At 31.9% G+C, this 26408-nt stretch overlaps 1 protein-coding gene across 1 annotated transcript in view; it reads right to left on the bottom strand.

Annotated features, from left to right (window-relative positions):
* The window catches only part of LOC146540963 (irregular chiasm C-roughest protein-like), a 50785-nt gene extending 38062 nt beyond the window's left edge, over positions 1–12723 (bottom strand). The window contains exons 1-3 of the mRNA XM_085185269.1: positions 12452–12723; positions 8877–9027; positions 7233–7313 (exon numbers count right to left, since the gene is read on the bottom strand). Of these exons, the coding sequence (XP_085041395.1) occupies positions 7233–7313; positions 8877–9027; positions 12452–12601 (382 nt within the window). The 5' untranslated portion in view covers positions 12602–12723. The remainder of the gene's footprint in view (positions 1–7232; positions 7314–8876; positions 9028–12451) is intronic.
* Between the last annotated feature and the right edge of the window lie 13685 nt (positions 12724–26408).

The following is a 26408-nucleotide window of genomic DNA, read 5'->3' as shown; positions in this document are numbered from 1 at the left end:
TATGAGTAACAATACAAGTAAAGATAATTGTATAAAACAAATTTATATTAAGTTAAAACATACACCAATATCGATAATAAAAGTCTCGTATAAGTCAATAAAATGTTTATTGCAGCCCGACCGGCGTAGTACAATTCAGTTTCGAGAATCAGGTTAAAATTTTCACGACCGCACTTTGTTATTACATTACTTGGCACTGGAAATATTTTAAAACTCTAATGCAAGCTTTAAACACTTTAGTCAAAAATATTCGACTCTCAAAATACGAGTAACTAGCGTGTGGCTTTCTGTAGTACGCAACGTACTTGTGGGCTTAGTAAATTTAAATATTTTTTGTAAAAAAATGCAGTCTTGGAAAATTATGTTTGAAAAATGTTCTTTATATCTTGTTAGTGAGGTGTTTTCTTGTAAAATATGGTGTTGAGTGGTCGTTTAAATCCTTAGGGTTCCGTATTTTTCTGTATAGGGGGGTAGGCTAGTGCTAAAACACTCTGTTCGCCCACTCTCTGCTTAAGATCTCTATTTGAGACTTCGTTTTGAATGGCAATTCTCATCGTCGTGCTTTATCTACTAGAGCAAGGAAATAAAAATATTTTAAATTTAATCATTCCCATGAGTGAGAATCGAACCTATAATGCCACGACGGCAGGGAGTGAATGCTCTAGGGTTCACTTTTCAGAACACGTGTTCACCCTGACATGTCTAGTAAAATACAACATATTCATATCTTTATACAACTGAAATGACAATTTACAAAAAAAATTTTTTTTTATGAATCTTATACATTTTATTCATTATTTCTACACAAAATCATAATAAAAATATAAGTTATTTAAATCACTTCTAAGCCAAGAGATACACCAAGCCAGACCTTAGTTATGTTACCTGAAAGTTTCTCAGAGCATACAATTAACAACCTGTGAGAACCGTCAAGGAATATGAAATTTAGATGGTAGTTATTTTAGTAGTTATTAGTTAAATACGGTGCATAAAATAGTATTTAACTTCCCTAAAATTATTAAGCTCATTTTATTTATATTTTCTTGGGAATTACATGGTTACTTTAGGTTCCCTCTATTATTATTTTAATGTTCTAGTCACTAAGTCATATATATGAAATACAAATAAACTTCCACCGCCTAAAATGTGAAAGCAAGCGTGTATAACGCCCCAAGTTTTGTAACAGGCGCTGTAGCACTGAGATACAGAAGTTTAGGATTACAGGCTTTAATATAGATTTGTGAACTTTTGTTACTAATTATATATGATACGAGGCCAGCTTGGCTTATCAGCATTGCGTCTGATTGTGAATTCCCACATAGACTTTTTTAGTTGTATCCCGCATATAGCAGGGTAGATAGAAGGAATTGAAAAAATTTGTTCCCAATTACCAAAAAAATAACGACGGGAATAAAAGTACAAATAAAATGATATGAAGTTAATAACACTATAAGAAATCCCCGAGTGAGATTCGAACCCATAACTGACGAGTTTAAATAACATTATACAAACTAGCATACGTATTTAGAATAACGTACAACTAATCTAATAGTATCGTAAACGTTCGTGGTACATATAAAGACAATATAGACGACGTTGGAATAGTTCTTTTTTTTTATAAAATAGGAACCTATAGGAACCTTTTTTCCTATAGGAACCTTTCAAGGAATGTCGTCAATAGACGAGATCTCAGCCTACAGCCAGAGAGCCTCACCTACATACAAAACAAAAAACAGAAAATATATCAAATTACATACAATAACATATTTTGGTATAGCTATAAGTATTTTTCATAAAGTTCCGATTAGTTCCGATTAGTTCTTTTAGAGTAGAAATATATACCTATATATTTTATTTTTCTAGTCTGTATCGCTCATAAAATTACAGAGTAATGTCTTTATAGATAATTTAAATTAAAACCTACTTGAAACAAATAGCTAATTTTAAATCACGTACGACTAATCTAACCGAGCACAAATTGCGTATTCGTTCGTAGTACATGAAAAGACAATATAGACGGAGTTGGAATAGTTTTCTATGAAGGAAACTTTCAACCAACTTAGTTCCAAAGTTAAATAGTACGAACTTGTACAATTTACCCGCAAGCTAGTTGTCCATTGTAGTCGGTAGATAAAAAAACCGCCAGTTACTTTTATGTAAATCTTTATATAGCTTCCGTTTATTTGTAGGGAAGTTGTCTTCGAAAGTTTAGATCTTCTCGACCCTTTGTGGTTCCTGTGGAGCTCGTTGCTTAATTAAAAGCTAACGAAGGAGTCTTGGTTTTTTTTAAGTTTTGGTAAGTATTTCATGGTTTAGAGTTTAATAGATATATGTTTAATTGTATGTTTTGGAATTTATTATGAAAAATTTACATTAATTACGCTACTGGAAGGGTATAGGCTTTAAAATTTATCACTTCCGTTACTTATTTAAGTAGATAGAGTAGTTTTATCAGTAATTGTTATACATTATAAGTGTAAATATACAGTACAGTTTTCACAACACGTAATACAATTACAGAAATAAAAGAAAAAATCTTTGCCTTGAGAAACCTTGTCATCAATATTATCAGCCTATTCCACACAAAAAAAAACGAGAAATCCGTAGAATCTCACCATATTGCAAACCTAACTAATTCTCCTATAGGAAAGTTACAAAAAACTACGATAAAATAACACATTAAAGATCGCTTAACGCACAACTTACGTAACTTAGCACGGCTCGATCGTGTCAAAGAAAATACTTTATAAAATCCAAAGTCGGTTAAACTGAAGTCTTGTCATTAACTTCTGATTGAGTTTTGATACTAGTGAAATTTTCTGGATTAAATTAACCAGGAAGTTGGTGGGAGAGGATTTTCCTTAATAAAACTTTATTAATCTAGGCTAGATTGGTATTCGATAGTCTTCTTGGACCTTGTGATATAAGAACTGCTGAGTAATGTTAGAAGTAAAATGAGTTTTGTAAAAATTGGGGAAAATTATGAAGATTTGGACAATGATGCTAGCAATATTGATTTATAATTTCAAGCTATTTTCCACATCACAGGGTAGGCATAGGGAAGGGTTATGTTGAGTTTTGGGTTCTGTTCCCACTCGGGGAAATTTTTCGTCTCTCTGGTAACAAGAATTTCGGCAATTAAAAATGTAATATTTCGTAAATAAGGCAGAAACAAGGCTAGGTTCCCTGCCTAACCTGCAAAAATAAAATAAACACTTAAAACCACACTCTTTTTCCTCAATTAACGCAAAATTAATTAATACCTCAACGAAATAAGAGCAACGATTACTTAAATACTGAGTTTAACTTAAATCTTAGAACAAAGGCAGGCCCATGAGAGGCGTTCGCAGATAAGAATATTTTCAAAGGCTTCCCAGTGAGAATTTATCAAAAGAACATTTTAGCTTATGTAAATTAATTTCTGAACTCAGTACAGTCTGGTATTTAATGGATGGTAAGGAGAATGACTAAGATGCCTTATTGTATGAATTTAAGGAATTGTTTCAAACCTAATCCTACGTATAAAGCTAGGTGTTTAGACGATTTTCCTAATGATTTGGGCCTTTTGTTGGTGAAGCCAGTTCGAAGTTTGTATTTTGATTCGGTTTGGATGCCGGATGCTTGGTAGAAAAGCTTTTGACTTTTTGCGCGACGGTTTTAGGGTCGATTCTCATTCGAGAATTATTTTTATTTCTTCTATCTGGTAGTTCAAGTATTCAACACGCTATATTACAAAATATAATATTTTATGTATGTACATTGTACACATATTGTGAACGTATATTTTTCATACAATTTATATGGAGCTCAATAATCCAATGAAATGAATATAATTTCAAAATAATTATTACTCCGAGTGAGCAATGAACCCACAACTATATAGAATACAGCCACACATATAAATAAAATTAGAATAATATATATAGAAAATTATATATAATAACACAATTATAGTAATCTCTATATTTCACAAAGTTCCGGATCATTTTTCATCGCTCATCAAATTACAAAGTTAATGTCTTTATATTTATGTTCTAAGAAGTCATTATAGATAATTTGAATTGTTTAAAATATGATATACTTAAATTCTTCAAGCATTGTGTGTTGAGTGGCGGAACTTAGTTCCGCGTTTTGCCACGTTACTAGAGCAAGAAAATGAAAATATTAATTATTATTATTTAATTTCCACGAGATATTTTTTATTTCTGTTAAGGAAAAATATATATATATTAATTTTGTTTATTTCCCATTTTCAAAACTTCTCGTCAAATAACAAAACGTTTTCCCTATGACACAATATTCTTTATAAAATTTAGACCGTTCTCAGATTCTTCCCTTTATAAAACGTCGAAAGCTCACAAATACCCACCATTGGAGATTTTAATTAATTTTATAAATGAGTGTTAAATTACAGTTCAAAGAAGATAAAATAATAATTTGTTCCTAATCTCACATTTCCTTAAGAAATACTTGAAATAAATTGTAACATGAAATCGTTAGGAACGTTTTTTTTTTATAAAAGGAATATTTTATTAGTATAGAAAAGGACATTGCTTTTCTATTGAATGTTCTTGTAAAGCGGAAAGATTTTTTAATTAATTAAATTTAGTAGTTAAATGGCAAACCAAATCGTGGAATTGAGTATTTTTTTAGCATTACGTTGTATTCTGCATATATCAAGGTAGGCAGAGGGAACCTGCTAGTCTAGCTCCCATTAAGACACTTCCTTTTTCACTTTTCGCCGAATTCTAGAGGTATCGCGAGTTGTGTGGCGGAACTTAACCTTGCCTTGTTACCGGTTTAAATATTTAACTTCATCGAATGGGAATCGAATCCACAACGCCCTTGCCCCTACGTACGCCTCGTCGGGCGAATCCGACTTGCATTTGATCGACGTTTTAATCCTTCTGTTAGAAATATAAACCCAATGCTTAAAATATATTACAATAGTAAGCGATATTTATTTTATTAAAACTATAAAAAAATATATTACAAAATATATAATTAACAAAAACCGAATTTGTATTCGTATACAAGACAAAATAACAAGACAGAATTTTAAAGATTACTATGATATCAAAACATCGTAGAAAATACTAAAAAAGCCACTATAATTTCCTTTTTCTTCTACTTTTTTAAAAGAGCTCTCTATAAAAGTACCCTCTTAATAACAGCGTCGATAATAACGTAAAAAAGAAGAAAATGTCCGGCCGAGATTTTCAATTTATTTAAAGCAAACAATTTCCAGATTCTGAACTTAGAACAAAAACAAAATAAAACAAAACAACAATAAAATAAAAACAAAAACAATAGTTTCTTGTAAAGAAATCGAATATGAGTACGTGAAATTTTTAAAGGAAATTTTAAAGTTTCGCCCAAGTGTACTAGTTTAAAGTGTTCTTTATTATTTTTGTTTATTCAAAGAATTTCGTTGTATTGTTTGGTCTCAATATTGTTTTAGAAAATGTTCTCATTTGCTTGATAACGAATAGTTAGAATTTACTAAGTAGTTATTAACTTTGTTGGTGAAGCCATCAGTTGTCGACAGTACCAGCAGTCTTGGCGTTATGCATTCGATTCCCACTCGAGGAAATGAACTATTTGTTTTTAATCTATATATAAGTAAAAATATTATTTTTAAAATTATATTATTATTAGAAAACGAAAGTAATACAGATGAGAAAATTAATAATTATGTAAGTTATTACTTCAGTCCATAGTAAATAAAGCAACATAGAAATGTTGTTATGATGCTTCATGAAGCCAATTTATATAATCTGGTTAGAAGACTTTGTATGAGCTATTGAGGTTAACTCATAGTTAATATGTAAATAATTATTTATTCACACATTTTAAATTTAAATTTTATGTTATTTTATTTCTATTTAATTATTTTCTATTTAAGTTAGTCTATTTAAAATATTTAAAGCATTGAAATTTGATCCTCTTAAGTGTGCTGAAACGGTATCAAAAGGACATATTTTTGTCTACACACTGTATCCTGCATATAGCAAAAGGAACCTGGGAACCTAGTATTAGGACAATTCGTTTATATAAAGATACTTCTGTTCCCCTCTTTCCCTCGAGTTCTCGTTGCTTTGCGTGTTGCGCGCAAAATCAATGCTGCGCTTTGCCTCGTTATCAAAGCAAGTAAATGAAAATTTTAAATATCTCGATCTAATAACAAGGTCTAATTACATGATATTTTAAAATGTAAAGGCAACCACGGCGTTGTGTTCCGCAAACCAGAAAAGCGGAAAACTGAGTTTTTACCTACTTATAAGAAAAAAAGCGTGAAGCTATAAGAAAACCGTACTAAACCTAAACTAGAACGGTTTTTACGATCTTCAAACATCTGAAATCGAACATTTTCTCAAAGTACTGAATGTAGGCCATTACTGCCATTTTTGTCCCTAAAACGTTTCAACTTACGCTATTGAACCTTAAGGATATTGGATTTAAGTAGTTTCTTAGGAAGTATTGTTGTGAATGGTTCATATTTTTATACGCATATTTCTGTGACTTTAATATTTATAATAAATTACTTAAATTGTTATAATAATTGGTTATTTTTGTATTAAAAGTTATGATTTTGTTCTTCATTGGTAGCCATTCTTCTGTTAAGTTAAATGGAATAATATGGATTGTCAGTCAAAATATAAAACTAGTTTAAAGTTTAATCCCGCATAAAGCAGAATAGGCAGAATAATCTGGTGTTAAATTCAGATACACTTTTTAAATCCTTACAGGGATATGAGCTCAATGCCTCCAGAATTCAGCGTAAAGTGGGGAACGGAAGTAACTTAACTATAGATTCTCAGGTTCCCTCTGCCTACCCTATTATGTGCAAGATATAGCGTGAAGCTTTAAAAAAATATCCATTTCGAACAAAATGAGTTCACATGTACATATATAGCCGACCACGTAAATTCTTCTAACTGCCTCACTTAATCCAAAATTATTTGTTTTTTCACCACCAATAGAGCTAACAAGCCACTATTTGAAGAACAGCGTGTATAATTATATAGAAAATTACATATCATATCGTGAGATCGGAGTTATGAGAACGCATTTGAGTATCATCGTATGGGTTCGGGTCAATCGTCATCGGGTTTAAAGTAAAATGGTGTAACCTTCATTTTGATATATTTAATTTTTTAATTTAAATGTTAATATCGACCGACTTAAATTTACTTAGTATATTAGAGTTTAAAAATCGTTATTCAACTTACCTCTTAAACCTGAACTAACTTGGCACTGGTACTTCGCATCGTCTTCTAAAGTTACGTCTCTAATGTCCAACGAATAGTCGCCTGTAACAACAAATACAAAATTAGACAAATATAAAACATAAATTTTGTATGGCTGGAAACGGAGAGCGGAGTGTTTCGAAATTAAGTTCTCCCGGCGTTACAAAAGTTTTTTTTAGTGTCACGACACTTCCGTTCACCACTTTGGGTGCCCGTTGCGCCGCCTCCTAATCATCATTGCCAGAGTGTGTAATTGAAAATAACTAATACCGATTCTGTGAATGGAAATCGGACCCACAAGCCACAGCTTCACGTTAGGCAGAGGGAACCTAAGACCCTCCGTTCCCCACTTTCCGCCTTTTCCTGCTAAAGCTAATTTAAATTCAAAATAGAATTAAATATATAATAAACTAAACAAATCAAGATATAAAAACTTTGCTTAATTAACTAAGCGAGTGATTGCAATGTACTGAAACCTACCCTTCCATTCTAAACTTCCATTCTATCACAATAAACGACCGTCACAATTGACTACGAACAGTCAACTTGGGTTTACCGAAGCTCGTAATCTATACAGCAAACGCTTCGAAATAAACAGAATTCAAGAAAGTTTTCTAATAGTCAAAAGTTCTTGTCCTACTAATATTCTATTAATGTTGTAAATGTGAAAGTTTGTGAGTGTGTTTGTTCCATTTTCACGCTAAAACTACTGAACTGTTTTAGGTGAAACTTTATAGTAATATACTTATAGGTTACAATTTACGTTTTTATTTTTTGATAATTTAAGTAATAATATAACAATAACGAGAATTCAGCGGAAAGTGGGAAACGGAAGTGTTTTAATACTAGGTTCCCAGGTTCCTTCTGCCTACCAAGCTGTGTGTTGTAGACAGTGTATAACTAAAAAAAAACTATACAATAAACATAAGTTTTACCATAATTAAAAGTGTAATAAGAAATTTTCTTTTTTTATCGTAATTATTTACCTTATGAAGGAGTAACTACTACTGCCTAATATATAATGTAGAACGAAATTAGCCTACTAGTCGACTTTAAGAGAATATTACTGGGTAAAAAGAAAATAAACATAGATTATAATACCTCCGAGTCGGAAGCGTGCATGTAATTTCCAAGCAACTAAGTCGGTGCAAAGCACACAACGTAATTAAATTGTAATCAAGAAAAGCTCATATAGTTAAAGGTAGTTAAATATTATGAATAATAGTTTGCATTAAAAATTGTATATTTATTTATAGCTTTACGCTGCACGTAATAGAGAATTCTGAGAATCTAGTGTTAAGATACTCCGTTCTCGTTACGAGACCCCCGTTCCCTGCGGCGAAACTCAACGAAGAGCTTTTACAAGAGCGAAGAAATGAAAATATTAAATATTTCATCACTTCAAGTGGGATTCCAAGGTACGTACCCTGCGCCACGGCTGGCTAGAAAGATCAAGAGTAATTATTATGTATACTCCTTATATACCATTACAAAATTCTTCTTCTTCTTTGTCGTTTCGCTCTTGACAGAGCGGCCGTGGTCGTCCGATTTAAAGATTGGCGGTGCGCCACACAGTCCAAAATAAAAATTACAAAATAAATAATTATAAAAGAAAAAAATTCTCACCTTCCTCATCGCTACCAATCATCTTATACCGATCATAGCCACTAAGTTCTCTGTGCAGACCAAGACCGAAGTCGTCTTTGGTCCATTGTAATTGACCTGCTTTGTTCTCCACTCTACAGGGAAGTGTTACCCTCGAACCCACTACAGCAGTCTGAAAAAGAAGAGTTGTGATAAGATAAATTTCTTACTAATATTATAAATGCTAAACAGATTGTGATGAAACTTTGCTAATAATATATCTAGCTTATGTATTAGAATAACGTATAGGTTGCAATTTACGTAAAGATTTTGTTTGTGTTCAAGAGGGCAAAGCTACGTATAGGTCGCTAATTAGTACATTAAATATTTGAAATAGTGAAATAATTAATGTGAAATATAAAGCAGCTTTAGTTTTTTCCTCCTAATACTAAGTTTTTCAAGGAGAGATAGATCTGGCGTCAAAACACGTTTTTCTCCTGTTTTTATCTAAATTTGAGATATTGCTTGTTAAGTGACGTAGTTTAACTATTACATTTTACATATACAAATTTGAACTTACAGTTATCACCACCTGTTACCATACATCCTTACGTAGGTGGCCTTTTATTACTTTAGAAACTTTATGACATATTCATAGCTGACAAAATCTATATTTAAATCATTTATAATACACATACAAACTTACATATATTATATTTATTTATTATACCACATAACCACACACTACGTTATACTTGACTAAATTAATATTGCCTTATCTTAAGATTCATCTCGATTTAAACACTCTGCGTACAGCATCCGGACGCCCCTTAATCTGAACGAGTTATCTAACGAATTAATTATAAAGATTGTACTATTTTTCTTTTAATGTAACCTCTTGATATCGTTTTGTAATATATGTATCTAAATTGAGGTTATAAGTCACTTTGATTTGAAAATTTCCATTTTTGTATACAGGATGTTACTTTATGCTTAGTTCTGTGTTGGTAGTAGCGCAGTGGAAATTAGCTACGTAGTTCAAATATAAAACAAGTTTAAATTTATAGTTTAATTTGCAAGATTATATGTAACTTTAGTCATTTACATGAATTAAGTTATTGGTTTCACATAATAATACGCTAGTAAGTCGTCTCAGCACAGAGGCACAATCGTACAACTGTTAATGCGATGATTATGGGTTCGATTCACACTCGAGGAAATAAATTATATATGTAATATAATATTTTCATTTCCTAGCTCTGGTATCAAAGCAAAAGCGCGGCTTTAAGTTGAGTCCGTTTTTTATTTCTAAAGAATTTGGCGGAAAGTGAGGAACAGAAGTGTCTTAATGGGATCGGAGTGTACTCTGCTATATAAAAAAATATGAATTTCGCGAATTAAAAAACAATTTAGATATCTAAGAAATTTCAATTCTTTCTCAATCCTTCATTTATCAAGTAGATACGATTGTGATCACTAAACTAACTTTTCATGTCATTAGACCAGCGAACTAATCGGATAATTTACAGCGTTGGGTTCCGTCATATAACATGAATGTATATTCGTATATAAATGAAGAAAAATCTACAAAAAAGTAATGCATAATTAGATTTTTCCTACCTAAAACAAAGATTTTCTTGTTCCCCATCAAAGCATTGTTACAAAATTATAGTACTAGTAAAGTTATCTTAGAGCCACTTCATATTCCATTCATGTCTCCGCTGAAGCGTTGTCAGTATTGAGAACTATAAAATAAGTTCGAGGAACGTGTGAGAGAATTTTGTTCGGGAAAATTGCGCTAAGTTAACAATTTTAATAAACTTGGCAATACTGTGCATGTTTTGTTTTGTGAATATATTATGTGTAATATAGCAGAGGGATGGAGAAATGAGTGTTGTATCTCTCTTTTTTTAATGCTTTGTCTATTACAAATTGACTGTCTGTACATGGTAGACGCGTGAGAAAATCTAATATTAATCGAATAGAAACAATGATTTTCAAAATTTTTGTTTGTTTGTCATTTCGTCTCTGCTTTTGTGCACGCTAATGTTAGAAACGGCTTCACTGATTTTAATGCAGTTTTCACTATTGTACTTTGGAAGATTCTATTAAAATTGCGTTTGTTTTATTTCATAAAAAAAAATAATTTTGTTTGATCATTTTATAATTACCTACTGTACTAATTATAAAATTAAAAACTTAAGTTTTCTTTTTATTGTATCTGTATCCCCCACTCGAGTGGGGATCGAACCCACAACCAATTGCGTTTACAGTTACACTTTGAGCTCCTGCGCCACGAATGTCTTATGATTAATCATTAATTTTCTAACAAAATCTAAATTCACAAAATTTTTAAGTTATGTTACTTTAATAAATAGTGTTATCCTTTCGTGTCTCTAGTATCTATCTTTGGGCGATACAAAAACATAACGAACAAATATTTGCGGTGTAAAGGTAACACAGCTGTATGGGTTCCCACTGCCTCGCTTTCGATACAGACTGTACTTATATATAGAGTTGTTTATTTAGTATTTTTGTTACGAAATCCTTTATTATTTCTCTATTGTTTGTTGAAGAAAATATTTGATTATTTTTTTAAATTCACATTCTATCTCACACATAAAAGGGTAAGCAGAAGGAACCTGGGAACCTAGTAGTAGTTAAGTTAAAACGCTGTTTACATTAAAACAGTTCAATTCTAATCTTTCTATTCGAATTATTTGAGCCATTGAGCCGTCGCGTTACAGTTACACTTTCGTGCTCCTGTGCCATAACAACCTTATTATTTCATCATTTTGCAAATTATCTATAAACGCAAAAAAATTAAAGCAATTTTCAATTTCCACTAATATTGGCATAAACTATTACCGCGTCATTTTAGTTAGCGTTTTGCTTGTCAATACATTCAAAATATTCAGTTTCGAAATTACTGGACATTTCTGTGCTTCATCACGTCACTGACACTGTTACAGCTTTTATTATCCGAAAGCTGAAGCCTAGTTATGCAAATTTCATTATACAATGTATTTCACTTATTTGACAGAAGTTCGATGCTCTTTTGTAGCAAATTTGGAGTTGTTCTAATACATTAAAATACAGTACGTTTGTATGTTTGTGTATAGAAATTATATTCTTATTTATTTTATGATTTATTTTTTCAACTTCACCGTATCTCGCGTACAGCAGGATAGGCAGGAACCTAATGTTAAGATAGTTGTTGTGAGTTCGATCCCCACTCCAGGAAATGAAATATTTAATATTTTCATTTTCCGCTCTGTTGTCGAGGAAAGCGCGGCGTTGAGTACCGCCACTCAACATACAATGCCTCTAGAATTCAGCGGAAAGTGGGGAAACGATATTTCTTAATGAGGATTGGAATGTATTAACACCAGCTTCCTAGATTCCCTCTGGCTAAGCGGGAACACAGAAGGGGAAGTTAAAAAAAATATAAAAATAGAGCCCATCGTGGCGTAGACATATTTTACGACGGCATTCAATGTCTTAATAGGGCGGTGAGAATCGGAGTGTTTTAGCACTAAGTTCCCTTAGCCTACCCTGATATGCGGGGAGTAACGTGAATTTACTTTACGTTTTTTCAAATATATAGATAACCTCACCTGATCCTGGGGCTCCATCGCGAACTTTTGCTCCACGAAACCCTCACACACACTTAGAACACACACAAAAATGACACAGCAAGTCCGCAACAAGAGGAACAACGGTTGAACACATCTACTTGTTACTCTAAGTCTTTTTGAGTTCACCATTTTTCTTTATTCTCTATACATTAGTTATATTTAAATTGTTTTACATCTTGAGGAGATGTAACATCCTTTAGGTGATGAGTTGTCTATTTTTAGATGTGACAGCCGTCATGCTAGCGCCGGGGTGATCTGGAACAAAGAAATATTTATATTTAGATTTTCCTGAAATATCTTCGACAGCTTTGGTAAGTGGTTATCTTAGATACAAGAATGGTGAAGATGGAATGTATCTGAAATAGTTATTATAGTAATAGGTTCGATCCCTAAATGTGGAAGTAATCCTGGCCGTTGTGGTGTAATGGCGCAACGTGAGAATGGAGTGTTTTAAAATTATTTTTCTTCAGCCTACCCTATAACAGCCAAAACTTATTTAAATATTTAATTTACTTTCTCTTAAAAGACAAAATGCGGCGTTAAATTCCGGTTTTTAATATGTAAAATATAAATGTATCAAATTCCAACAAATCACATAGAACGTAGTGTCTCAACACTAGCAAGCAGTATATAAAGCTTAATTTTTATAATTTGACCCAGTTATCATATTGTAATTAACACTAATCTATCTATACTAATATAATAAAGCGGAAGAGTTTGTTTGTTTGTTTGTTTGTTTGTTTGTTTGTTTGTTTGAACGCTAAGATCTCTGGATCTACTGGTCCGATTTACATTGTTTTTGTTTTGTATGAAAGCTGCATTCTTCAGAAGTGCTATAGGCTATATAACATTACATTATACATATATACTAATAAATTAAAATACTTTCTAATTTGACATGCAATTTATTCTGCCATGTTAATAACAACCGTCGTTGCTAAGCAACGGTTTGCAAAGTTTGATTGTTGTTTTAAGAAAACGTCACCCAAAATGAACTTATATTTTGATATTCATCCTTATGAAAATAAATATAAAAGTTATTTTTAGCATTTTATCTAAATTGAAATTATAGTTTGTTGTATAACATTCTAATAAATAATTAAGAAGATGTCACTGATTCCAAATGACCTAGCCTTCGGGCGGCATAGTATGAGTATGACCGACGTGAACGGGCAGATGATGTTGACGTTTTAAAAATTTTCATACATTTTCGCACTATTGTTAATTTTTATGTAATTATTTGCTATTTATAATTGATATTTATATGATTGATATTGCTCACAAAAATTATCCTATTTAATATAGAGAAATGTTTAGTTATTTCAAAGAGTCGATATCTACGAGTACCTATGTACGCACGCACGGAAAACTTTAGGTACTTTTTCTAATATTAAGAATATCCTTTAGTTACTTTTACTTCTTTTGTTGATTCATTTCAATAACTCAGATATTTTTTCTAATAATATGTCTCTACTTATTATTCTTTTTGATTATTTAGGCTTATATTTTCTTACTAATTATATTGAAAACTGAAAATAATTTCATAAATATAGTTAATAAATATTCTTATAGTTCAAGCAGGCGTAGCCGCGTCCGGGTCCACTAGTTAAATATAAAAGCCATGCTTTATAATTACTTCGTATAAAGTTACGTTCCGTACTCTATTAGCCTTTCAGGATTCCATTTTAAGTACTAAATCTAGAATTCCGCAAATAACTTTAAAGTTCTCCCTAGATGTCTTGGGAATAATGTTACGCTACCCACCTGTTGTTCCACTGAACGCTAATGCTATATTTTTTTATATTTTCTTGCAAAAAATATAGAAACAAACAAACTGCATTTTCATTAACATTTGTTATTTCACATTATTTCGAGACGACGAGTATTTAGTGATATGTTATTTTGTTCACCGTCACGCTTTTTCTCGTATCTGGGGAAGCAGAAAGAACCTATTGGTAAGATATTCCGATCCCAACTCACAGCCTAATGTTAGAACTATTGCATGTTGAATGGTGGAATGTTGAATTAAGCGCCACTGCCACCAAAATCTACCAAAGCGAGGAAATGAAAATAATTTAAAATGTAATCACTTCTCCGAGTATGAATTGAAATGGTGGTGCCATTGCGTTTACAGTCAAATGCTGTTCCACTGCGCCACTGCGCCTAATATAGACCAATTTTATAGTATAGCAGGATCTAGACAACAACCTTAAGAGATCCAGTTAATGAAATAAATAACTCTACAGTTCTGTTGAGTGGAATAATACTGAAGTTTTGCATCGCTGCCTTTTTAAGTTTGACTAATTGTTGGTTGTGAATATAGTTACCTACTTTGGATTTTAGGTTAATTCTGCTAATGGAAATCTTTTTGAGATATTTTGTTTACTTACTTAATGGATATTTACCTATATTTAGTATAGTTTAGTTTTTTTAGTTTTATTAGGTTAAAATATTGAATAGATATTTAAATAAAATTTTAATATATATATGAGCTTATTAAGTTGAAGCTTATATTACAAAGTTCTATATAAGCGAGCATCAAAAAAATATTAAACTATATTGACTCCAGTCATTTGTTGTATTAACAAACAACCTTCACACTATGAAAGGTATAAACGAACCTGATTGTCGATCTACATCGTTAAGGGCAATACTAGCCGCAAGGTTACTGATAGTCTAACTTGATACCTAGCATTAAGTTTTTCTAATTAGATACCATTTTTTATTTTTTATTGTCATTATTACGAAAAATATATATTTTTTATTTCTCCTTATAGTGTATTCGTAATTCTACTATTTATTACACTTGTTCTTCATACAAACTTTCACAAGTTTGTAAAAGAATATAACAAAGGTCCCAATTTACATCCTCTATCTCATATGACACTGTAAGTTGGCTCTAAAATAGATGGACAGTTAAATAGAAAGGTTAGCACAAACCCTAAATTCTATTATATTATACTAGTGGACGCGCGCAGCTTCGCCTTTAAGGGTGAATTCTAATAACCCATGAAACATGGGGTCAATGAAATATTTTTAAGTCTAAATTTCATATTTTATAAAAATCGGTGGCGATTTAAAGATTTTTCCATACAAACTTTCAACCCCTTATTTGCACCCTTAGGGGGTGAATTCTAGAAAACCATGAAATATATGTTCAATTAAATATTTTTAATAGTCTAAATATCAAATTTTATAAAAATCGGTGGCGATTTAAGAATTTTCCCATACAAACTTTCAACCCCTTATTTGCACCCTTAGGGGGTGAATTCTAGAAAACCATGTAACATGTGTTTAATTATATACGTTTAAGAGTTCGAATTTCAAATTTTATAAAAATTGGTGACGATTTAAAAAAAACCTATACAAACTTTCAACCCCTTATTTGCACCCTTAGGGGGAGAATTCTAGAAAACGATGAAACACGTGTTCAATTAAATACTTTTAAAAATCTAAATATCAAATTTTATAAAAATCGGTGCCGATGTAAATTTTTATCCATACAAACTTTGAACCCCTATTTCATCCCTTTAGGGTTGAAATTTTTCAAAATCCCTTCTTAGTGGATGTCCAGATTACGAAAGAAAATTTTTGGCCAAATTCAACGTTTCTACGCACAGCGGTTACGGCTGTGCGTGCGTCTTACCTCAGTCAGTGAGGACAAGTCCTTTTATATATATAGATAATTTAATTTTAAAGTTTCACACTTTCCGCGGAATTGAAAATAAATTATAAATTCATTAAATCATTCCCTCGAGCGGGGTTCGAACTTACAACCGCCGCGTTTACAAACGCACAGCACCACGACGGGCTCAATGCTTAAAATCCTGAACGAAAGCAATTGTTAAACACCTATTTTTCGAAAAAGATAGATATAAAAAGAATAAGTAACTATCGTATCAACGATTAACGCATTAGATAAGTATCTTTAATCCAATATGGAAGCTTTTACACGACATCCCGAGAACAGTACTTGATTTCCCACACTCATAATATATTGGGCCAACTAGCTTTGTGGGAATATTAATGTTCCTATTTGGGGTCTGTTCACACTTATAAATATAATTGAAAATAATTAAAAATAAACATGAAATTTTGTATTTAAAAAAACACAACATTTTTGAAAAAAATTAGAACAAAATATGACAGGAACGAAAAAGCTTGATGTCATAATATGACTATAATAGTTTATTTAAGCAAAGTAAATATCCTTGTCCTTTTAAGTAGCAGATTTCAAATTCTAAATTTTCAATACAAAAACGTTAATTTTCATCTTCACGGGGTGTCTCGCAATAGCAGAGTAGACAGAGGGAACCTAGTGTTAAGACGTACTGTTCCCCACTTTCCACCGAATACTCAAAACACTGTTGAATGGCGGAACACAACGCCACATGCAAAAACATAATATAAATATTTTATATAAAACGCAAAAAATATAACAATTTTTAGTCTCATCACATCTTAAGTCATCAAACGAGTTGCACTATTGCTTCTTATTATGGTAACGACGGTTGATTAGCTCTCATATAAATTACAGCTTCCCGTTCCAGTACCACCAGAGCAACATATATTTAGTAAGAGGCTTAATGATTGTAGAAATTTAACGATCGTTTCTTGTGAGAATCAATGATAAATTGCATTAATCGGCTTTTAAAAGCTTAGGTTATTCAAAATTAGAACCGGTCAAGCGCGAGTTGGACTCGCGCATATGAGATTCCGTATTGTTATCTATAGATACGACAAAAAAATTGTATTGTTTTTAACATTTGCTGTGATAATTTCAACTTTCTCGAGATACTACCTGGTGACATACGGAGAAACAGACGGAGAGTGGAGTCTAAGTAAAAGGGTCCCGTACCCTTTGAGTACAGAACCCCAAACCATAAACTAAAAAAAACACTTAAATTTCCATTATTATTTTAAATTTTCTAAAATTAGTGCGAATTTAATACGTGTGCCTCAATTTCAACCAAAAAAGGCGTGATAAAAGTTCGGTAATTTACTAAATTAGCGCACAAATTCACAAACTTTTGTGTTTTCCTCCGCAAGTACTGTTTAATAGTATACTCTACTATGTACGCGTATAATGTGTCGAAAATGAATAGGTGTTCAAAAAAGTGAAGTAGAAAAATGAGGATCTTATGTAAACTAGTAATGGAAATGTCTAGTAAAATGTTATATATAGTGAACGGAGAGTTTTAGCACTAGGTTCTTACACTGCTGTGTGCGGGATACGTGTAAAGCTGATTTAGCAGTGTATGCAGAGATAACTGATTGTTTAGACAATTTAATCAAAAGCTAAGATAAGCTTTTTGTCCAGTTTCTAAAAAAATAGGTATTGAGTAGGGAAACCTAATACCTCATTTTGTGTTATCAGAACGAGCACATAAAAATAATTTAAACGTTATATATTTCCCACGTGGGTATCGTAATCTGTTATCTCCATTTAAAAAAAATATTTGATTCTATATAGGGGCTCAAAACAAAAATAGAATAATAATTACAGTACGAAGTACGAAATAATAACACACTTAATCTATAATTATAAACAAATATACAATAGAATAAAAAGAATGTTTATATAATTATATTTAACAATGTATAACCAATTCTAAATAATTTATTTAATATTCTTTGACATATAAAACATTAAAAATTAGATCAAAAACTTTTATAATACACGATTTTACACATGTTATAAAAAGTTTATTACTTCAAAGAAAAGATTCTTCAAACTCGTTATACTAATAAGACAAGTTTTAATTTACAATCGTTATCGGTCTCTGTAGAGATCCGTTGTAAAGTTATTAAAATAGCCGGCACAATTTTGTAATTATTCTCATAGGTTTTATTTTAGTACCGTAGGAAAGGACAAGAAGGAAAAGTCATATTAGATTAAACTAGAATAACAAAGATGACGAGTATGTTTGGTAAAAAACGCTAATCTCAGGAACTTCTGCCTCGAATTAAAAAAATATTTTAAGCAACAAAAAACTAGTAATTACATAAAGCTCGTTAAGTACACTGCGACGATAGTTAAAAAGTTGACAGGGAGAGCGTCTCTGTCAACTTTTACTGGGTAAGACAAGATCTAAGAAAGCCCCTGATTCACTACATCTTAGCCTACAGTACTCACATATAAAATATGCTATATACAAATGTAAATAGAGTTATATTGTAAAAGAAACCTACGATAAATGTATAGTTTTTTTCTCAAATGCAATGATTACTTCCTCATATGATTTTAGATAATCTAGTTTTTTAAGTATTATTTTCTTGAGATTTATTTGGCCTATATCCATTCTGCCTTTATAATTATACGCGAAATTGGCAAAATAAATTAGGTTAACCTAAAAACCATAACAAACAAGAAAAAAGATGATGATGTACAAACACCAACAAACATCAACAAAATTTAACGTCTAAACTATTTCCAAACTTTTAATGAAGATAGCTAACTTAGACAAGTTTCAAAGTCTAGAGTAAAAGCTAATATAGAAATAGAAAATAACTATCCTATAGTTTTTGCCACTGTCTGATAAGTTTCTGTTAGAATTATTTAACGGATATCTCTTATCTCTTTCTATTCACATTATAATGAGAGAGATGGGTATTTGTGTAATTATAGACAAGTATACTAGACTTTTGTTTACATAAGTAAGCTAGATGATTAGTAAAATATTTGTCTTGAGAATTATTATAAGGGCTGTCGAGTTGTGGAGGTATAGGTTCGATTTCCAATCGAATGAATGAATTATTTTTTATATTACAAAATGTTTTGACATTAAATTCTCTAACTCTGCCTGCCCTTCTAAATGCGGAACAACGCGAAGTTAAAAACCGCAATAAGCAATAGGCAGATTGTAGAGAACGGAATAGATTCAAGCTTCGATATGATACTGAAGATATCCAAAAAACCATTCATGGTTCCATCAGCTTCACGCTGTATTAAGACTGCGAAGAAATGAAAATATAAATTTAAATAAATATATAATTTCCCTGAGTACCCACTCAGGGAAATCGAACCCACAACCAGCCGCGTTTCCAGTCATACATTTGAACCACTGCGCCACGACTGGCCTAAAATCTTTGATGATTGATTATTATTTTGTTCATAGGAAGACATAGACAAGTTTTGCCATAAAATGTATATCCTTCATCTTCTTACTAACTAATTGGACCAGTTACTATTGCCTAATTATGATCTCTATATATTATCTTTTTAAAATTTGATTGGCACAGTTTTTTGCGAACTAATTACTAAAATGAATTAATTTAAAAGGAATTTCTGTTTCAAACATTATAAAATGTATGGCGGGAGATAAAAGACATTATAGCATTTGGAATGCCGAATCGTGCGCTTTATATAATTGATTTCGTTAAGTTTATTATCGGTTTAATTGTATCAATTATTATAATGTTATTTAAAGTATTTCGCTCTAATAATTTTATTACGTAAGCCTATTGTATAATTAATATTTTTTTAAGAAAAGCAAACCTGAAATCCTAGAGATAAGACACTCCGTTCCCATAAAGACACTTCTGTTCCCTACTTTTTGTCGAATTTTGAAGGCATGCCACATTATTAGAGTGAGGGCATGTAAATATTAAATATTTCCTTTCCCCGACCGAGAATTGAACCCATAACCGTGCTTATAGTCGCATGCTTGTGCCAGTACGCTACAATACGATCTACTTAATATTAACGTACCAAAAAAAAACATATAAAACATATAGAGACGCTACATAATAGCCATATAGCAATGATATCTAAAAATAAGTTACATCGATTCTATCTATCTCAAGCTCTTTTCTAACAAAGCACGCGATCACGAGAACGAAAGCTTAATCTAACGTTTTAAGCCATTGCTAACTAAGATTATTTTTAATCCTCGACTGTGGGATTTAATTTAATTTACAGTTACTTATGTTATTGTCAAGTATTATTTCAACTTAATTTATTATTCGAAATATAAATGTAGAGAGTGTTTTAAATGATGAAACAAATATAAATCAAATAATAAATATATAATTTTTTAAAGGCATTACACCAGTGCTTGATCTCATCTCCCTTGACCTCTCACGTTGTAGCTTCACACTGTATCCCGCATACAGTAGAGTAGGCAGAGGGAACGGGCGAACTTAGTGTTAAAACACTCCGTTCCCTACTTGTTTTCTCCCCGGGGAAATGATTGATGATGATGATTTTTTCTCTTGTAAAGAAACATACGACGATGAAGTACTCACTGCACACTACACTCCACACGAAATATATCGAATGTAGGCCAAAAGTAGAGAACGGAATGCCTTGACACTGGGTTCCCACTACCTACCTTGCTATGCGGGTTAAAGTGTGAGAGGCAACTGAGTGATTTGTCACTCCTACTTAATTAGCTACAACACGTGAGCATAACCAAAAAGATTCCAACAATTCAAACCACTAAAATAAAAAAAAAGAAATAACGTTCTTTTCAGTATAAGCTGCTAATATAAAAAAAAATACTTACCAATTTAATTAAAAAAATTAAAAAACTGAAAAGAATCTCCACGTGCCACTGTAGCCTTTTCGTCCGCGGCTCACGAGATACTGAACACAATTGTGGATATTTTTAAACAACCCTAGTTTGAGTCAGCATCCGATGCCTAATGCTATTTGGGATGTTATTCTATATATAGAATATGAAGTTAGGAAGTTCAATTAAATAGTAATTATATGCATTTTTAAGTAATTTTTAAATAAGATATGAGTTAAAAAGTTTTTTTAGAAGCCAGTCGTGATGCAGAGGTACAAAAGTGTTTAGGAGTATCTGAACTTGTAAACATGACAGATATTTCGTATTCGAGAGGTGTTGAGTAGCGGAACTTAACGCCGCATTTTGGCAACGAGAGTGGTATAGTGAAAATGATTTAGATCCACCCCCTACCACTGCAGTAGGTATGCCGTCTTCATATAAAAATTTTTGAAAGTAATATTTTTGTACTTGCTATTCAGATCAAGTATCCGTACGGTCAATACAAATATTGACCTTGTACTATTTCCAAAGCTTCACGAAACATTTCTACCAAAAATCGTGTAAAATGTGCTATTCTTAACAGAAACACTTTCTTTCAGCAGCTTAGGCAGAGATAATCTAATGATGAGACACTCTGTTCTCTTCAATACATCCAGTGGAAATCGAACCCACAACCACCGCGTTGGTAATCACGGGCAGTTCTACCCACCATGGGCACTAGTCTAAAATTAATTAAGCATCGCAATAATGGCCCTTAGTGATCCTCTGACATTTACTTACATTTACAACTATTTACGACACTCAATCCTCACAAACTGGAGCTTAAAAACATATAACTATAAAAAACGATGAAAATTTAAATTTAATTTCAATTAAAAATCCAAGATTATCTTTAATATACAATTAAAGTCGGTTTCCGCGTCCGTAAAGTCATTTAAGAAACTTAAAAGGCATAAACTTGAATCCATTGGATTACTATAAAACATAAAATGTACGGAATACTCAGACGGTTTCCGTTGGACAAATGTGCCGCCGGTTATATATAGACCGTAACATTTGGGGTACAGTCGGTGATAAAGTTTAGAATTTTGTCGCTATATGACGTTTAGTTAGCGTTGTGGCTATCTTTGTACATGGGGCTGTATGAATAACAATTCTACAAAATGTTTTTTTTTTTAATTTAGGAAAGCAAAATTCTTTTTTTTTTAGAAAATATATAATATTTTTAACGTAGCCACATTTGAACCTGCACCTCTCGGAAACCGTCTAAGCGCTCTGAGCACTAAGCCATACGTTCTTATTAAGTTATATCAAAATTCTTAGATGCTTGTAACACATTTCGATAGACGACAGACTAACTACTGGTTCAAATTGGAAAATCCTTTATTTGTTCTACATGAGTTGATGAAAAATTAATAACTGATAAGTGAATTTCCTTCTAATAATTAAGAAATTCATAAAATTATTATGCAAAAGACACATTGTTACCTTACATAAAGCTTTAGAACTTTGTCCTCTGCTCTACCCACAGGCCTAAAGGACAATGTAAATGACCTTTATTAGATATTCCCACTATAATTCATAATCCTATACCAATAACTTAGGTAAATGTTGGACGGGCCGTGCCTGAATTGCTATATTAGATATAGTTTATTTAGTTAATACTGTTCGGAATACTGGAGTTAATTATAAAACTGGTTGAGAGTAAAGTGGTGTAACTCATAAAATTGGGTTTTTGGAATTTATAAGAACTTTTGTTTAATTTCTCTTATAAGAATTTTTGCTCTCTTTATCTGTTTTATACTATAATTGATCCTTTATTGCAGATTTTGCTTTTTTTATAATATTTTTTAAAAAATTACCACGCCTTACCTAAAACCAAGAAGTTAAGTAATTAAAAAAAAGTATAAAAAAATTTTTAAGTTAAACGGTTTTATATTGCAGATAAATGTACTAAAAGCTAAAAAATAATTTCATAGAAATTATGATTACTAAAATTTAATCGTGGGGCACGTCCAATATCTACAATTGAAAGACATAGCGTGAGACTTCACCCACCTAGTGGTAAGTAGCAAGTGTCCCCACGATTTTATTTTAGTAATCATAATTTCTATGAAATTATTTTTTAGCTTTTAGTACATTTATCTGCAATATAAAACCGTTTAACTTAAAATTTTTTTTATACTTTTTTATTTTTAAGTTTTTAGTTTTTATTTCTCATGCTATTCAATTCGTTGAAATGAGGCTCGATGTCTCATTATTGCAAGGTTAATGGAGAATGTTACGAACGACCCCCCCAGAGGTCCAATAGAGGGACAAGGCTATGTACAACAAGATGTGCCTGAATCTTGAGGGGAAAACGCTAACGACATATCATTTTTATCCACCTAGTGCCATACAGTTCTCGGCGCGCTTTTACCTTTTACCTTGGGTGGTACCCCTAGCGACGTATCATTTTTAGGCACCCTATAGCCACACAGTCCTCGACAGGATACCAGATCTTGACTTAGGTGGGAGATTCATATTGTAATTGTGTATAGTATACTGTATTATACTTACCAAGCCCTTTATTTTGATACCCATATTGATGGGATTGAAAACTACATTATCCGCCATTTTGTAGCAGTGGCCATCTTTGATTTTGATTTTGTATAGTGCACTGAATTCTACTTGACAAGCCCTTTCATTTGATACCCATATTGATGGGATCGAAAAAACTAACTTGTCCGCCATCGATTTGCGGCGGCCATCTTGGATTTTGATTTTATATAGTCCACTGAATTCTGCTTGACAAGCCCTTTCATTTGATACCCGTATTGATAGGATTGAAAAAAACTAACTTGTCCGCCATCTTATAGTGGCGGCCATCTTGGATTTTGATTTTGTATAGTCCACTGAATTCTACTTGACAAGCTCTTTCATTTGATATCCATATTGATGGGATTGAAAAAACTAAGTTGTCCGCCATCTTGTAGCGGCGGCCATCTTGGATTCACAATAATATTGAATATGGATAATTGTATTGTCACCAGAATCAAAGGCGTATACCAAATTTCAGATCAATCGGTTAACGGGAAGAGGGTTAAATTTCAATTACTAAATTTGACCCAAACAAACAAACAAACGGGGTGAGCTAAATAAAACCGTTTAAAAATGCAATATAAACCACTAAGTTCTTTTTAATCGACATATAAATAACGAAAATATAAAAAAAGAGAAAGTATATTTCTTTTCTAACTAAACTCAAAGCCGCGCTTTGCTTGCAAATAAACATAATTTAAAAGTTAATCTTTACTACGCGGTGATCGAACCCTCAACCCATCTCATTTGAAAACACATATCCACATCACCACGGTGGCCTCATACAAAAAAAAAATTATAAAATCTATATGTTCACTTCCTAAGATAGGAATCATTAAATTATATCATAAAACAAGTTAAAATTATGAATAAAGTTAAAAACAACATAAACATAACAACTTAATAGAGAGATCGAAATCGTCTTGTCATCAGATTAACTACTATAATTAACTAACAAACAATTAATTAGTCAACAAGCGATTACAGCGCCTGATAAACTAATCTAGCTGCCTGGTTGTTGTAACATACATACATACATACAGCACTGCAATTATAGAAGGAATAAGAAATTATTTATTAATGAAAGAAGAATATAAAATAAATAAATGACTGTTTCTTTTAAGTTTTTGGGTTATACATCTTCTATGATCTCTTCAAAAGTTGAATTTCTTTATTCTCTCTTGTTTAAAACTGGCTGAAGCCGTCGTTGCGGGACAGTATCTGACAGTAAACGCAACGGGTTTGGAGTCGATTCCCCCTTGAATTAACTATTATTCAGCTATAAAAAGCATTTGAAGATGTAAAAAATATATTCTCTATTCATTAATTTTTTCTTCAGAGAAAAAATCCCTTAAACTAGATCTATTAACGCATTACCCACTTTCCAGTAGACGTAGTCGGATAATAAATCTCCATAGTTTTACTAACTTAAAATACAGCAGAGTTCTGTTAGAAAAGTGTTCATGCTATATATTAGGGGATTTTGAGTAACCTTTACAAATGTTATAAGATATATTTTGGTGTCAACGGTTTATAGAAATAGTTGGAAATTTATTTCGATTATGCAAAGTGCACTGAGTTGCACTCCAATATTCCATTTAATATGTAAAAAGTGGTAAAAAAAGAAAATTACATAAAAAAAATAAAGAAAATGAATAATTCTCCTCGATAGGGGCCGTCACCGTGACGCATTACGAAGTTTGTGGGTTCGCTACCCGCTTGGGGCAATTAATTATTTGATATTTTCATTTCCTCGCTCAGTTAACAAGACAACGCCCAACGTCGAGTTCCGCTACGCAATACGCATTGCCATTTTCAGCAGGAAGTGGAGAACGGAATATCTTAATACTAGAGTTTTTTCCTATCTTTCTATATGCAGGATAAAGCGAAAAGCTGAAAAAAGGAATAAATAAAGTAGATTAGTCACTACCTTTATCTCTCACTATTTATTAAACCAAACCTCAAAAATACGTCAAAATACATCACCATACATTTCAATAAAACAAAAGAGTATGCAAAATACAATACACACGCTCTGTGGACTTTAACGATAGCATGTTAAGTAAAAAATAGACTACGCCAGTCGAATCGACAGGTTGTCAGTTACGGTGGCCGTCTGACAGTCTCCTTTTACGTTTTTGTTTCTTCGTTGAGTCACTCTGGGAACGGATGTGCCAGTAGCCAGCAGTACGTAAAGTAGCTTTGACAATTTTGTACACGAAAATGTTTGAAAATTCAATTATTATTTTTTCGAAAGTACTGTTAGATTAGCTCTTTAATAATTTTTGTATGTATGTATAATATTAAAGTTTTGGGAATCTCTGGCAAAGGGAATTTAGTATTATGACTGAGAGGCGGAACTAAACGCCGCACTCTTCTATTCCCGGAGCGGCGAAAGACCGAGTGGCAATCGAAACCCAACACCGCATATTTATTTTTACCTTCGCGCTGTATTCCACATTGAGCAGAGTAAGCAGCTGGCTTCTAAAACTGGAAACTTAGTGTTAAGACACTCTTTTTCCATTAAGACACTTCTGTTCCACATATTATGCTGAATTCTAGATGCCTTGAATGCATGAAAAGTTGTTATGTTTTGAGTTTACGTTGGAAGTGATGATTGTGGGTTCAAATCATGTATTCAATTGAACACATTTTAAATATTTTTTAACAATTTTAAAATGTTATTCCACACTAAGGAAAGAAAAACGTAAAGAAACAATTTTTTATTCGTTTTCTTATCAAGTACCTACATTTTAAACAATTATTCATGGATTTAATATTATAATTTCGGTAGTAGGTAAGTTAAATCTGCACTTCCTGTGCTGGCGTGTCTGTTTATATTT

The sequence above is a fragment of the Heliconius melpomene genome, chromosome 1 (assembly GCF_056956725.1).
Source record: "Heliconius melpomene rosina isolate 202511_hmr_F chromosome 1, ASM5695672v1, whole genome shotgun sequence".
Taxonomy (NCBI): Eukaryota; Metazoa; Arthropoda; class Insecta; order Lepidoptera; family Nymphalidae; genus Heliconius; species Heliconius melpomene.
The sequence above is the reverse complement of the archived record's forward strand: the minus strand, read 5'-3'. Positions and strand labels throughout refer to the sequence as shown.